This window comes from Talpa europaea (assembly GCF_964194135.1).
Source record: "Talpa europaea genome assembly, chromosome: 4".
Taxonomy (NCBI): domain Eukaryota; kingdom Metazoa; phylum Chordata; class Mammalia; order Eulipotyphla; family Talpidae; genus Talpa; species Talpa europaea.
In genome coordinates this window covers 49,249,047-49,264,083 of record NC_140070.1, presented here as the reverse complement: position 1 = coordinate 49,264,083, position 15,037 = coordinate 49,249,047, and the positions used below count along the sequence as shown (strand labels likewise).

General features: G+C 40.8%; 1 protein-coding gene across 1 annotated transcript in view; it reads left to right on the top strand.

The window, feature by feature from the left end:
• Positions 1–15,037, top strand: part of DZIP1L (DAZ interacting zinc finger protein 1 like) — a gene marked incomplete at both ends in the record, with an annotated part of 63,061 nt that overhangs the window by 17,253 nt on the left and 30,771 nt on the right. The window contains 3 exons of the mRNA XM_084232605.1: positions 2,880–2,999; positions 12,586–12,684; positions 14,906–14,936. Of these exons, the coding sequence (XP_084088731.1) occupies positions 2,880–2,999; positions 12,586–12,684; positions 14,906–14,936 (250 nt within the window). The remainder of the gene's footprint in view (positions 1–2,879; positions 3,000–12,585; positions 12,685–14,905; positions 14,937–15,037) is intronic.

Here is a 15,037-nt window from a genome sequence, read left to right as displayed (position 1 = left end):
TTATTAATTTTTTTTTAAAAGTTCTTTTTTTTTTAAGTTTAACAAAACTTCACAGGTGAGGACATAGTAACTTGCCCACAGTCACACAGCTATTAAAAGGTAGAGCTGGGATTTGAAACTTCAAATTTCTCCTATTGGATATACTATCAAGTTTGTTCAGGAAAACCTTATTAAAACTCTCCCTGGACTGTATCTTCCCATATAAACCTGTATGACTGAAACTGTATCAGGGGGAAAGTTTTGAGGAGAAATAGTTTTAGAGTGTGTTTATCTCTTACTAATTATCTAATATCAAGGAGAATTTTGTTTTTGAAAATGAACTAATAATGTTTTTCACAATCACTTCTCACAAACACCTAGGTAGTTTTTCCAGAAGGAGGTTGTCATAGGATATGCTTAGAGTGTTAGGTGACCTATCATCTCAATTGGAGATGGGAAACCAAGGGTGGAAGGTAGTGGAGTTGAAATGAGAGCTCTGTGTGTGTGTGTGTGTGTGTGTGTGTGTGTGTGTGTATGTAACCATCCCTGCTTACATGCTCCCCCAGCGCTGTCAGGGATGGTTTGTAGAAGATATGATATTGTTCCACCGTATGGACCACATGCTCCTGAGCGCTGGCTCCCTGCTCATCATTCCCAGCTCACCTAAATCTCTCTTGACGCCATGCTTCCCCTGACATGGTGCTAGCTGATTAGATAGCCAATGAATAGCTAATGGTTTAAATTTGGAGTTCAGAAACCACCTCATCAATGGCCAAAGCATTACTCAGGGTTAGGATATTCTGAGTTTTGGTAATTCTTAACATTTAGTTTCCTTTTCATTTGGATCACATTCTCCTAAGCTGGAACATCCAATTTTTTTTTTTAAGATTTATTTATGCATACAAGAGCTGGGGTACAGGCCAGAGGTGCGGGAGGTGAGAGGGTTCACCAGAGACAGAGTGGTGAGTAGAACAGGCAGATTGACTGAAGTACACTGCTGAAGGGAGCAGCGGGCAAGACAGGAGAGGTCTGCTGCGCTATGTGGGTAGCTCCCTGGCCGGCTGGGGATTGAACTCATGCTGCAGAGTCTGTGGATAACTTCACAGTCTGTGTTGTGCTTAACTCCTTGCGCCACCAAGGAGGCCCCCGATTCTTTTTTTATGTAGGATTACTTATGTACTTGTACTGTGTTTTTATGTCACTCTGGGATTTTCTTGTCTGATATTTTATTATTTTGCTTTTATTAAAGCATAGAAACCAAACTGGGTATAAAATTCTTCATATGGTTGGATAATTATTTTGATAACTTTTTTAATTTCTGGGGGAGAAACAAATGAGATTCCATTTAGAGTCACTTTGAAAAACACTGTGTAAGACAATCACTTTTCAAAATACAAGGAAAGGTTCTCCTGAATTACAGGAGGGCCAATGAGAGCTAAATGTGTTTTGAAAATATTTCCTCAAAATTTTCCCCCTGATGCAGAAGTCTGAGAGCTCTGTTTGGCTGGGATACCTGATTGAAGAGAGAATTTTAGATTAGTTGTAGATAAATCCAGCTGCCCAAGGGAGTCTCTAGTTGAATGGAAAATGCCACGAAGGTTTGTAATACAGGAAAGCCAGCTATCTGATGTGTTATAAGCAGCACTGTGAAGACAGAAGTGGCACATCAGAAATCAGAGTTTACAAACATCTGATAAAAAGCATTTGACTCTATGAAAATATTCAAAGAATTTAGAAATGGTTAACATTTAGATTCAATATTGCCTTAGCAGAAATTGAGAAGTTAAAGATTAGCAAAAATTTTCCAAGTTAAATTGGAAATTTAATAAATAAATTCAAAGCATTAATAGGGCTTATGAGTTTAATATAGTAATGGAGATGGAGAGATTTACTTTTGTTACTGCAATAGTGATATGTTTAGACATATGTCATTTTTTTTAAAGATTTATTTATTTATTTTTATTTTTTAATTTAATTTTTTTATTAATAAATTTTATTTTTATATTCCCCATACAATTGCAATCCCCCCATTCTGATCCCAATCCCTCCCCTCCTTATGTATATAAGAACTGGGGTAGAGGCCAGAGGCACAGGAGGGTGAGAGAATTCATCAGAGACAGAACAGGGAGTAGAACAGGCAGATGACCGAAAACACTGCTGAGGGGAGCAGCGGGCAAGACAGGAGAGGTCTGCTGCACCATGTGGGTATTTCCCTGGCTGGCCAGGAACCCGCACTGCAGAGGCTTTGGACAGCTTCACAGCGCTGCGCTCAACCAGCTGCACCACCAGGGAGGCCCAAAATATATCATTCTTGTTCAAAAATATACCACAAGTGGGTGGAAAGGCATCTTCTCTTTGATCCAGTTATTTGTGCCTTTTACTTCAGAACACACACTGCCAGCTCAGGGATCTCTTGTAACATGGCTCTGAGCCGTGCAAAGCCAGCCCTTCCTGGGGACATCCGGTCTATGTATGTGTGTGTTTGGAGGAGGGGTAGGAGTCCTCAGGGAATGGACTGAGGTGCCAGAAACCCTCACGACTGCCCTAAGAGTCTGATTCTAGGTATTCGAGACTGAGGAAGAAATGGGGCAGCTGCAGGGAGCTCCTTTTGGAGTACAGCAGACTTGCAGTGCAGTTGAAATTATACTCTTGGATTCTGTTCTTCCATTGGAACTTGTTTCCCTTCTGTAAGGGCTGAGCTCTTTCAGAAGAACACTTAGAGAAGGGGAACTGTGGACTTTTGTGAATATTCACAGATATCTGGATATCTAGTGGGGAGGAGCTTGGACTCTGTGGTGGGGTAAGGTGTACCCTTCTGACATTGCTCAAGGTATAAAAGAGAACTTCATGATTAGATTCTCATCTAATTAACCTCTGATCAGCCTTTTCAAAACCTGCAGGGACTTCAGACCCACAGCATGAGGGCTTCTAACCTTGGGTCACTTCAGGATGAGGAGCCTGTGGAGCGTCGTGAGCTGGCTCAGATACTCCAACTCCTCACAGATAGGATGAAAATTCAGGTAAGCAATTGCCCTGTACCTTTCTTCCCAGAGCCATGTCAAGCAAGTTCCAACAAAATCTTTGCTCTGTGATTTTAGGAAACTTGAAAGTCGTCAAACTGTTGTAGAGCAACCCCGATACAAAACGGGGTGCCTGACTGTGGGTCCTCACCCGCGCGCTTAAAAGGACTTATCAATGCTCTACTGCAGGCACACGTGAAAGGTTAATAAAAGGTTTATTTACAAGGGAAGGGGAAATGAGGAAATGTACAGCTCTGGGAGAAAAGTGGGAGACAAAGTTTTAAATGAGTCCTACCCGATCCCCCAATCAGGAATCCCAAAATGGCGCTCTCAGAGTTGGCCGCCAGCCAGGAGCGGTGAAGCCAGGAGGCGAGCAATCGCGAGCCAGAGAGAGCCCAAGGCCCACGTGTTTGGTTTTTATATCCAACCTGGCTACCCAACTCCACCCTCAGGTCCCAGCCACCCTCCCTTGGTGGTGATGGGATTTGTCTTTCCCAATGTCCTGATGGCTTTAGTCTGGAGTGGGGGTGGGGTCCACAAAGCCTGTATGGGATTAACTCAGGACATCACTTCCCCCTAACAAAACTTCTATCTATATTTTCAGACCGTCTGCCAATACGTGAGTGCAGAGAGTAGAGTTCTTAGGGTTCTTAGGTGAGGCTGGCGATAAGCATGCTTGTGATACCAGAGTTGCCTGGTATCTTTTCAAACTACATACAGCTGTGTCTTGTATTTGACACCTTTGTCCTCATTTTGATTCCACCCTGGTTGAAAACAGCTCCTAGAAAGTGCGGTGGTCTCTTGGATCTGAAGCTATTTGGGGATGGATCTAGTGGTGGCAAATGTTTAACAACCAGCTCTCTGGAACTAAGAAAGCTTTGATTTGTAGCATTCGCCATTTTGGGTGATGTATATCTTCCCACCAGGACTGATTTCCTTCTAGAGGTGTGAAGCCCCTGAATGTGGAATTGGGAAGACATGCACAATTCACTAGAGAGCCAGTGGGAGGCAGCTTGGGACACTTTGGGGTGAATGGTGTAGTTTATATGGTCTGAATAGTTGATAATTCTATGGTAAGAAAAGGAAATTGGCAGGGTCATTGAATCATGCTGTGTTACTGTTTCTGCTCTCCAAGATTGTTAAGAAAGAGCTAATGTGTAACTAGTAGTAAGCAATAAAGTATTTCTATTGCTTAATATTTCACATTAAAAAAGCCAGTCCTTTCTATGAAATCTGCTCATATCCTATGCCTGCTTTTCTTTTCTTTTTTTTGTAATGATTAAACTTGTTTTTGTTTTTATTTTATTTTAATTTATTTATTTTTAAACAATATTTGCTTCCCCCACCCCCTCAGATTGAGTCCCCATGGAATTTCCTTCCTCAAGGCACCCATGTACCATCACCAAGTCCTCTGCGCTCCTCCCTCCCTCTTCCCCCCTCCCTCCTCCCCTGCAGGAGGTCTCTGGTTTATAATTGTCTGTTTTTGCTTTGTTGTGTTTTGTGCTGTTGTTAATTATTTTTTTTACACTGATGTCTTATTTGGTTCTCCTATATTCCTGTTATAAGTGAAACCATCTGATAGTTTTCTTTTTCCTTCTGGCTTATTTCACTGAGCATAATGCCTTCTAGCTCCATCCACATTACTGCAAATGGCATGAGTTATCTTTTTTGATTGCTGAATAATATTCCATTGTGTGTATATGTACCACATCTTCTAGATCCAGTCATCTATTTTTGGGCATTTGGGTTGTTTCCAGGTTTTACCTATTGTAAATAGTGCTGCAATAAACACAGGTGTACATGTGTTCTTTTGAATCAATGTTTTTGTGTCCTTTGGGTAGATCCCTAGTAGTGGAATTGCCGGATTGTATGATAGCTCCATTTTTAGCAGGATGAGGAACCTCCAGACAGCTTTCCACAGTGGTTGGACCAGTTTGCACACCCACCAGCAATGAGGAGAGTTCCTTTTTCACCACATCCTTGCCAACATTTGTTGTTGCTTGTTTTTTGGATATATGCCATTCTTACTGGTGTAAGAGGTGGTATCTCAGTGTGGTTTTCATTTGCATTTCCCTGATGATAAGGGATGTTGAACATTTTTTCATATGCCTGTTGGCCATTTGCATTTCCTCTTTGGAGAAATGTCTTTTGAGTTCTTCTGCCCATTTCTTGACCGGATTGTTTATTTTGTTTTTGTTGAGCCATGTAAGTTCTTTGTATATCTTTGTGATCAGTCCCTTGTCAGTTGACTGGAGTGCAAAGATTTTTTTCCAATCAGTGGTGTGTCTCTCTGTTTTGGTTAATGTCTCTTTGGCTGTGCAGAAGCTTTTCAGTTTGATGTAATCCCAGGTGTTTATCTTTGCCTTCACTATCACTGCTTTGGGTGATGAGTCTTTAAAGATGTTATTGCAATGTATGTCTTGTAGTGTTTTCCCTATATTTTCTTCTATATATTTTATGGTTTCAGGTCTTACGTCCAGTTCATTTATCCATTTTGAGTTGATTTTTGTGTATGGTAAGAGGTAGTGGTCTAGTTTCATTTTCTTGCATGTGGAGGTCCAGTTTTCCCAGCACCATTAATTGAACAAACTGTCCGTGTTCCATTGCTATGCCTGCTTTTCTATTGATATCCTTACCAACTTGTGAGCTTGTAAAATACAAGCTCATGTATTTTATGTAATACATGTAATACATGTAAACGAACCCTATCTTTTATTGTGGCTATTTTCCCTGGCTTTATTTATTTTTTTAAAGATTTATTTATTTATGCATACAAGAACTGGGGTACAGGCCAGAGGTGTGGAGGGTGAGAGGATTCACCAGAGACAGAGTGGGGAGCAGAACAGGCAGACTGACTGAAATACACTGCTGAGGGGAGCAGCAGGTGAGATAGCAGAGGTCTGCTGCACCGTGAGAGTTAGCTCCCTGGCCAGCCAGGGATTGAACTCGTGCTGCAGAGTCTGCAGATAGCTTCACAGCGCTGTGCTTAACCCCTTGCACCACCAGGGAGGCCCTATTTCCCCTGGCTTTCTATTAGGCTTTCAACTTTATCATAGTTTTGGCCATATAAACATCAACTCTCTTTATGTGGTCCAAATGATCAAATTATCAATCTTTTGTTAATGGTCACTAAAATTTATTTGCCTTTTAAAAGAAAACTTCACTTTTGATACATTCAGATTTAAAAAGAAAACATTTATTGTTTTGGCGCTTTCATGGCATGATTAATCCATACATACCACCTTATTGAGGTATGATTGACATGTGAAAAATTCCATATACTTGCGTACCACTCAATGAGTTTGGGGATAAGTGTATCCCCATGAAACTGTCCCCACCATGGCTATACATGTATCTAACACATTCCAAAGTTTCTTTCTATTCTCTTTATTATTAATATTATTTTCTTTGTGTGTTATATATAACACCTATATAAGATCTACTTTCTTAGAAAACTATAAGTAAACAATACACACATATATCTATATATCATGCATAATTTTGTACCCTTTTATCATCACCTCTCCATTTTCTCCTTCCCCTAGCCCCTGGGTATCACCATTTTACTCTGTTTCTGGGAGTTTGACTATTTTACATTCCACATATAAGTGAGGCATCATACAGTGTCTTTCTGTGTTTGACTCATTTCATTTAGCATAGAGTCTTCTAGGTCCATACATGTTGATGTAAATGGTAGGATTTCCCTCTTTTTAAAGACTGAATACTATTCCAGTGTATGTATATACCATGCTTTCTTTATTTGTTTACATGTTGATGGACTGGTAGTGTTATTGTTACTGTTATGGTGAATAGCTCCAATGGGCATGAAGGTGCAGATACCACTTTGAGATTTTCAGATTCTTTTGGATTAGTACCAAGAAGTAGGATTGTTAGAATACACAGTATTTACAGAATACACAGTATTTATAGAATACACAATATTTCTATTTAAAAATTGTTTGACAAGAGTAAGTCAAGTTTATTAACATGTATACCTGGGAAGTACCCAGGAAAAATGAGTAACTCACTCTGTTTCTAATTTTTTGAGGAGCTTCCATACTGTTTCCATAGTGGGATACCAATTTATATTCCCAAGAATATACAAGGTTTCCTTTAATCCATTTTGAGTTGATTTTTGTGCGTGGTGTAAAGATAATAAACAATTTCATTATTTTGCACGTAGACATCCATTTCTCCCCACACTATTTATTGGAGAGACCATAGACTGTTCTTTTCCTTTTTTATATTCTTGAAGATTAGTTGACTGTGTGTTTGGGTTTATTTCTGGATTTTGGGTTTAATTCTGGCTTCATACTGTTCCATTGGTCTGTATGTCTATTCACATGCTAGTACCATACCGTTTTGATTTTATGACATTGTAATTTAAAACCAGGAAGTGCTGCCTCCCTGTTTTGGTTTCTTGCTCAAGATTACTTTGGCTATTGGGGTGTTTGTGGTTCCATGTGAATTTTAGGATTTTTTTTCAATTTCTGTGAAAAATGCCATTGGAATTCTGATAGTGATTGCATCTGTAGATTGCTTTGGGCAGTTTGAACATTTTAAATAATTTTCTTCAAATTCATGAGCACTAAATCTTCTCACTTATTTGTGTTGTCTGTAATTTCTTTCACAAATGTTTTATAGGCTTTATTGTACAGATTTTTTACCTCCTTGGTTAAATTTATTTTACTTTTGAAGCTATTATAAATGGGAGTTTTTTTATATTACTTTTTCTTGGGTAATTTGTTGTTAATGTATAGAAATACAACTGGTTTTTCACTATGTGACATGCACCTCAAAGACATCTTTACAGACACATCACCCAAAGCAGTTATAGTGAAGGCAAAGATAAACAGCTGGGACTACATCAAATTAAAGAGCTTCTACACAGCAAAAGAGACAATAACCAAAACAAAGAGAAACCCCACCGACTGGGAGATAATTTTTGCACCCAAAACTAATGATAAAGGACTGATCACAAGAATCTACAAAGAGCTGATGAGACTCAACAACAACAAAGAAAATAATCCAGTCAAAAAATGGGCAGAAGAGCAAAAAGAAACTTCTCCGAAGAGGAAATACAAATGGCCAACAAGCATATGAAAAAATCTTCAACATCACTTGCAGTCAGGGAAATGCAAATCAAAACTACAATGAGATACCATCTCACACCAGTGAGAATGGCACATATTAAAAAAACTAGCATCAACAAATGTTGGTGAGGATGTGGAGAAAAAGGAATTCTCCTGCACTGCTGGTGGGAGTGCAAATTGGTCCAACCACTATGGAAAGCTGTGTGGAGATTCCTCAACCTACTAAAGATAGAGCTCCCATATGATCCAGCAATTCCACTCCTAGGTATTTACCCAAAGGACACAGAAACATCAATTCCAAAGAGCACCTGCACCCCTATGTTTATAGCAGCACTATTTACAATAGCTAAGCTTTGGAAACAACCCAAATGCCCAAAAATAGATGACTGGATCAAGAAGATGTGATACATATACACCATGGAATATTACTCAGCAATCAAAAAAGATAAACACATGCAATTTGCAGCAACATGGATGGCGCTGGAAGGGATCATGCTCAGCGAAATAAGCCAGAAAGAAAAAGAAAAATACTGGATGGTCTCACTCATAGCAGGAATCCAGAAAACCTAAATAAGGGACCAGGAAAAAGAATAACTATAAGAAAGAAAAAAATCAAAATCAACAAACAACTATGAACCAGAGACACACTATGGGGGGTGGGGGGCAGGGAAGGGAGCAATTGGGGTCAAAATAAGGGGGTTGCAATTGTATGGGGAATATAAAAATAAAAAAAATAAATTCAATGTAAAAATAAAAAAAGAAATACAACTGTTTTTTTGCATGCTGATTTTGTATTTTGCCACTATGAATTGTTTATTAGTTTTAACAGGTGTGTGTGTGTGTGTGTATGTGTGTGTGTAGTCTGTATAGAAGATTATGTTATCTGCAGGCAGAGACATCTTCTTCCTTTCAAAAGCCAATTTGGATTCATTTTATTTCTTTTACTTGCTGGATCGCTCTGGCTACATCTTCTAGTACTAAGTTGAATAGAAATAATAAGAGTGGGCATCCTTGTCTTGTTCCTGAGCTTAGAGGAAAATCGTTCAGCTTTTCACTATTGAGTATGATGTTAGCTGTAGTTTTGTCATATTTGAATTTTATTGTGTTGGGGTACATTTCTTCTATACCTTGTTAGTTGATAGTTTTTTGTGTATCATTAAAGAATGTTGAATTTTGTCAAATGCCTTTTTCTGTCTGTTGATATGATCATATGATTTTGTCCTTCATTCTATTAATGTGGTGTATCACATTTATTGATTTGTATTATGTTGCATCCTAGGGATACATCCCAGGGATAAAGTCTACCTAGTAAAGGTATATGATTCTTTTAATGTGCTGTAGAATTTTGTTGGCTTGCATTTTGTTGTGGATTTTTGTATCTATGTTCGCTAGGGATTCTGGCCTATAATCTTTTTTTCTTGTGGTGTTCTTGCTTGCATTTGATAAGAGGAATTCTGGCCTCATGAGATGAGCTTAGATGTATTCCTTCCTATTCAATGTCTGGGAAGAATTTGAGAATACTTGGCATTAATTTTTTTAATATTTGGTAGAGAGCTTTCTTTGTTGGGAGATTTTTGATTACTGGTTCAAACTCTGTACTCATTACTCTTCTGTTCACATGTTTTTATTACTTTGTGATTCAGTCTTGGTAGGTTATATGTTTCTAGGAATTATCAACTTCTAGATTATTCAATTTGTTGGTGTGTAATTTTCATAAAAAGTTGTGATCCTTTGCATTCTGTGCTATCAATTGTAATGTCTCCTTTTTAATTTCTGGTTGTTTATTTGAAACTTCTTTTTCTTTTTTTAAAGATTTGTTTATTTATGCATACAAGAACTGGGTACAGGCCAGAGGTGTTGGGGGTGAGAGGATTCACCAGAGACAGAGTGGGGAACAGAACAGGTATATCGACCTAAGTACACTGCTGAGGGGAGCAGTGGGCGGCAGGAGAGGTCTGCGCGCCATGTGGGACCCTCCTCTGGTGGCCAGGGAGCAGCGCTGCAGAGGCTGCGGGCAGCTTCACAACCCAGTGCTCAACCGCTGCGCCACCGGGGAGGCCCGATAATTGATTTTTGGTGCCTTGTAGTTGCTTTGTTCTTTGCTCTGTCTGTCTTCCTTTGTGATTTGATTTTTTGTTTGTTTGTTTTGGTAATGGTAGGCTTTGGCTTCTTTCTTTTTCTCTTTTGCCTATTTGCTATAGGTTTTTTCTTTGTGATTAGTATAAGGTTTATATAAACTATCTTTCATTTATAGTTATAGTAGCCTATTTAAAGCTAATAGCAATTTAATTTTTATTGCGTACAAATACTCTACACCTTTACTTCACATTCACTACCTCCTGGTCTCCATAAACCAACCAGTAGGGTCTGTGGCCAGTTTTTGAAAGCCATGTGCAAGTGCTACAAGTTCTCTTCTTTTACTGTGTCCTAGTGGCCTTCAGATGATTTAGCTATGCTGATTTCTTCAGTTCTGGGTGGGGTGAGACAGAACTGGGCTTTCTGGGCACCATCCCCCAAGGCCGGGGCATTTGGGTTCAGTTGTTTTCACTTTCCCCAATGGGAGAAGTTTTAGGCCTAAGGGGTTTCTCTTTGTGTTGAACTGTGCAGCTTTGGGAGAATGGTAATGTAGGAAAATACTGTCCTTGTCACCTTCAATGTGTTGGATTTTTTTGCCTCACTGAGAACCTCTCATCTGGATTCCTGGGATCCCATAAAAGTATTCTCATTGAAGGGTGGTTTAAGAGCAGTAACCTCCTATTCTGCATTTTATTTTAATCACTTAAGTGTTTTTATGTTTAAAACTTTGACCCATCTAGAATGTATTTTGGTTCAGGCTATGTAATAAGGATCAAAATTCATATTTTTTTCCAAGCAGCTAGCTACTTGTTTGAACACTGTACGTCAATAATCCACCTTCCTCCAGACTAAAATTCCAACTATCCCTTCCTCTTCTCTCTCACACACACCTTTGGGCTTTCTTTTATTGTCACTGTTTTGTCTGCCTAATCATGAATCACTATTTTGTAATTCTGGTAGATTTATAATATATTTATTATCTAAAGTGGCTCACTTGATAAACTTTTAATTATTTTTCAGGAAACAGAGTGGACGAGAAAAACGAAAGAACTGCAGGAGAAATATGCAGCTCAGAAGAGAGAGGTAGCTCTCCTTGGGTGGTCTGGCAGGGACCTGGTTTTCCAGAACTTCCTCTCATCCTTCAGCACACCCATCCTTTACTTCGCACCTAAACTGACTGGCTTCCTGATTGGCAGATATTTTGATGTTAATGTTGTTTCAGCCTGCTGACCCTATCACTATACAGAAAGGATCAGCTGCCTGGAGAATAGTTTGTCTGGAACAGGAACAGGAACAGGGACCTCTAGGATTCTCTTCTGAACCCAACACATCATTTGCTCTGTGGTCCCCTCAGCAGTGATCACTTTCAGCCAGTTTATACATTTTCAGGCAGTGTGTAAACCTGAGATGAATTGTCTGTTGATTTCATGTTTAGGCCTTTCTCTAAAACCCCATCCAGGAGAGAACCAGGTGATTGTGGACCTCAGTGATAGTTCAAGGGGCTTAGAAAGCACTAGACTTCAGGGTAGAGAAAATAACTTCTATAAAATGCACTTGAGGAGGAAGCAAGTTGAGGAGGAAGGTTATTAACCAGAATCCTAAGTTCTGCCCACTAGCTTCAGGATGAGAAAGAGAGGCTGCAGGAGGAGAAAGAAGGGCTGCAGAAAGCTCAAAAGATGAAAGTGCTTATGGCAGAGTGTATAAGCACTCACCCCAGTAATTCCCATAGGATGATATTATTTTACCTGAAATATTTTAAAGCAGGAAATACATTCAGATTCACTACAGAAGTAGGAAAAATATAATTAAGATGCCCTGAGTAAAGTCTTACTACCACTCTGTCTTCATATATTTGTCCTAACACCCACTCTACAGGTGACCACTTTCATTGCTTTGTTAGATATTTTTCTAGAGTTTCTTTGTATAAATATAGTCTTATTTTCTCTTTGCTCTTACACTAGAGCTAATCTGTTACTATATTTTTTTCATCTCTTGTTTTTACCTAAAAATATCCATCTGATGATTTTTGAATGGTGTCAGCTTACCTCACTGACCTTCAGTGGGTGGTCCCCACTTGACAGAGAGCCCTTCAGTCCTCATCTTAAGGGGCTGTAATAGCTCCTTGGGCACAGCTTAAATACATCCCCAACTTGGAAAATAGTCAGTCTGGTTTGAAAGCCACCTGCCCAGGTCTGGAAACCCTCTATCCTGCTTCAGGTGAAATGTGGACCAGTGTTTCCTTATAGGTGCAGGTCCTGCACCTTTAGAGGTCACTTAGACATTTGACTGACTAAAACTCCTATGCCCACCAGCTTCAGGAGGAGAAAGAGAGGCTACATGAGGAGAAAGAAAGGCTGCAGGAGGAGAAAGAAAGCCTGTATGAGGAGAAAGAGAGGCTGACGGACACCCTAACTCAGGATAAGAGGAAAGATATTGCTGAGTTCCAGCACCAGATCAAAGTCCTCCATGCCAAGCTCAAGGAACAAAACAAGGTCATCATCTCCCAGGAGGAGCAGGTAGGTCTGCCCTCCTCCCAGCCATGCCGGTGTCACTAGGCTCCTTTTCTCTAAGAATCTCTTTAGGATCTTCTTGGTTTATTAGCACCAATATGGTTACTCAGGTCCTTTATGGAGAGAGAGGAGTCCTCACTCTTGATGGGCACACACAGGTGAGGATGCAGCCTCCCTCCAGCTGAAGATGTGCCCATGTTAGGCCCATGTTAGTGGGCTCATGCTAACATCAGAGACCATGTTAAATGCTGGCATCTGGTTGCTACTGTGCTTATTCCTTCATTTCAACAACATCTGCCATTCAAGGTAGACGTTACTTTCTCCACATCTCCATCTGACAGGTGATGAAATAGGCTGGAGAAGTTCCTCATTCAAGTTCACCCTGGACACTCTAGGCAGGCAGGGGTGAGAGTCACTTTTAGGCAGGCAGGGGGAATGCAAAGCTTTGCTCTTTCCCTATCTTCTCAGATGTGCTTTCTTACCCAATGTCTTCATGAATCACAGCCTCTGAGAGGCTGTCAGATAAGCTAGTGTGATGAAAAGGCGCTTACTCTGGAAGTACCCCTCTCCCAGAACTGGTTTCTGACTTTCTGCTGCTGAGTCTTTGCCCACCCTGCACTCAGCTACACCTTCTGGTTCCCAGGTCTATGGAGAAGTGTATCTTTTCCTGAGCTGGGCCCTTCTGGTGGCTGCAGGTCCTTGCCCCAGTTCTGACACCATCCACCTCTTGGGCCAGCCTCCGTGCAGCTTCCCTGGATTGATTTCACACAGTCACCTTCTCGTGTGCTCTTCCTGTATTCCTTGGGATTTGTGCTTTCCTGTTCTCCCATCCAGAATTCACCCAGTCTACATATCTAACTCCCTCCCTTGCTACTTCTCACTGTTCTCTCCCTCCCCCTGCTACCCTGTGCTTCACTGCTGTGCTACCCCAGGTCCAGCCTGGAGGGTTTCTCCTTGTCTACCCTAGAGCTGTTGTTTGCAAATGTTTCCATTAGGAACCCACTGGCCAAATGTAACAGAATAGGCTAATAGTGTTTATTTTTGTTATAACACCAAAAGAGGTGAAGGCACAGTCATGCCAGTGGAAATCCAGCCTCCCTTTATCTTTTCAGCTTCTTTAATGTGCTTACTTTATTTCTCATGCTTGACTCTTACCATAGCCCCAAACATCATAACCACATTCAGTGGAAGAAGTTGATGAAAAGGTTCCTTCCCAAGACTTATGCTTATATTTTACTGACCGAAGCTTTGTCATGTAGGCAGCACAGCTACCGGAAGAGTAGAAAGTGAATAATTAGTTGTACATGATCTAGAACAGAGTTGGGCAATGAAGGAAGCACTTGCAAATGGATGTTGGATTCATCAGTAGGTAATAAAATCTCAAGCTGAAGCAGGATAGGGACTTTATCATAAGGAGGGCCGAACTGGGGTCATACAGAGTCTGTTCAGGGAAGCAGCTGGATCTGGGACTAAATTGGAAACAGACATGAATGTGATGGGGAATTTTCTGTTGTGTGAGTCTCTTCCTCCTCTATATCTGCCTCAATTCATTTTTTTTTTTTCCTCTGAGATTCAGCTTCCATTCCACATCTATTGCACATGCAAAGCAAGCTAAGAAGCAATGAAAACCAAAACCAAAACCAGCTGGCTGCCCATAGCTCTTGACCTCACATGTTACTGCCTGGAATTCTCTGCCCAAGCCTGGACAGTCAGTGATGGCTGTGCTGTGGGATCATGTTGTCACACGTGGCAACTGTGTGGAAGCAGGAAGAAGAGGGACTTCCTGGAAAAGAGGGGTTGGGCAGACAGTTCAGTAAATGTTCTCATCATGCCTCCTTCTTCCCAGGGGACACTCAGCTCAGATGCCCACACTGCAGGAGGGGACCCCACCTGCCCTGGCTGTTTTCCACCATTATGTCAATAGCATGACTGTGTGTGTCTCACTCTGTTTCCACAGGGGTCTTGCCCTTCAAACCACAGTCCCTCTCTGAAGAGGGGCCATTCTTGTCTACCCGCTGTGGGAAAATAGAATATGGTACCAACTGCTATTCAATCCTTTCTCTCTTATGGACAAGGGGAGGTGTGTTGGGGGTTTAGGGCAGTGACTCTGACTCCTCCCAGTTCCCAGCGGATGGCATAGAAAGTGGCTGTCACTTCATCATGGTGCTAGGCAGACCCATCGCTCAGAGTTCCCTGCTTTAACTTTCTTTGTTCCACATCTTTGCAGATCCAGACCATATTCCTCAGGAAAATAGAAGGTAAGTTTGAGAGGGGGTGGTTTGCAGCAACCTAGCCAGTCACTTGGGGCTCTTCTCTCCTGTCCTCCTCCAGGTGGTTTATAGGATGAGGATGGGCAACG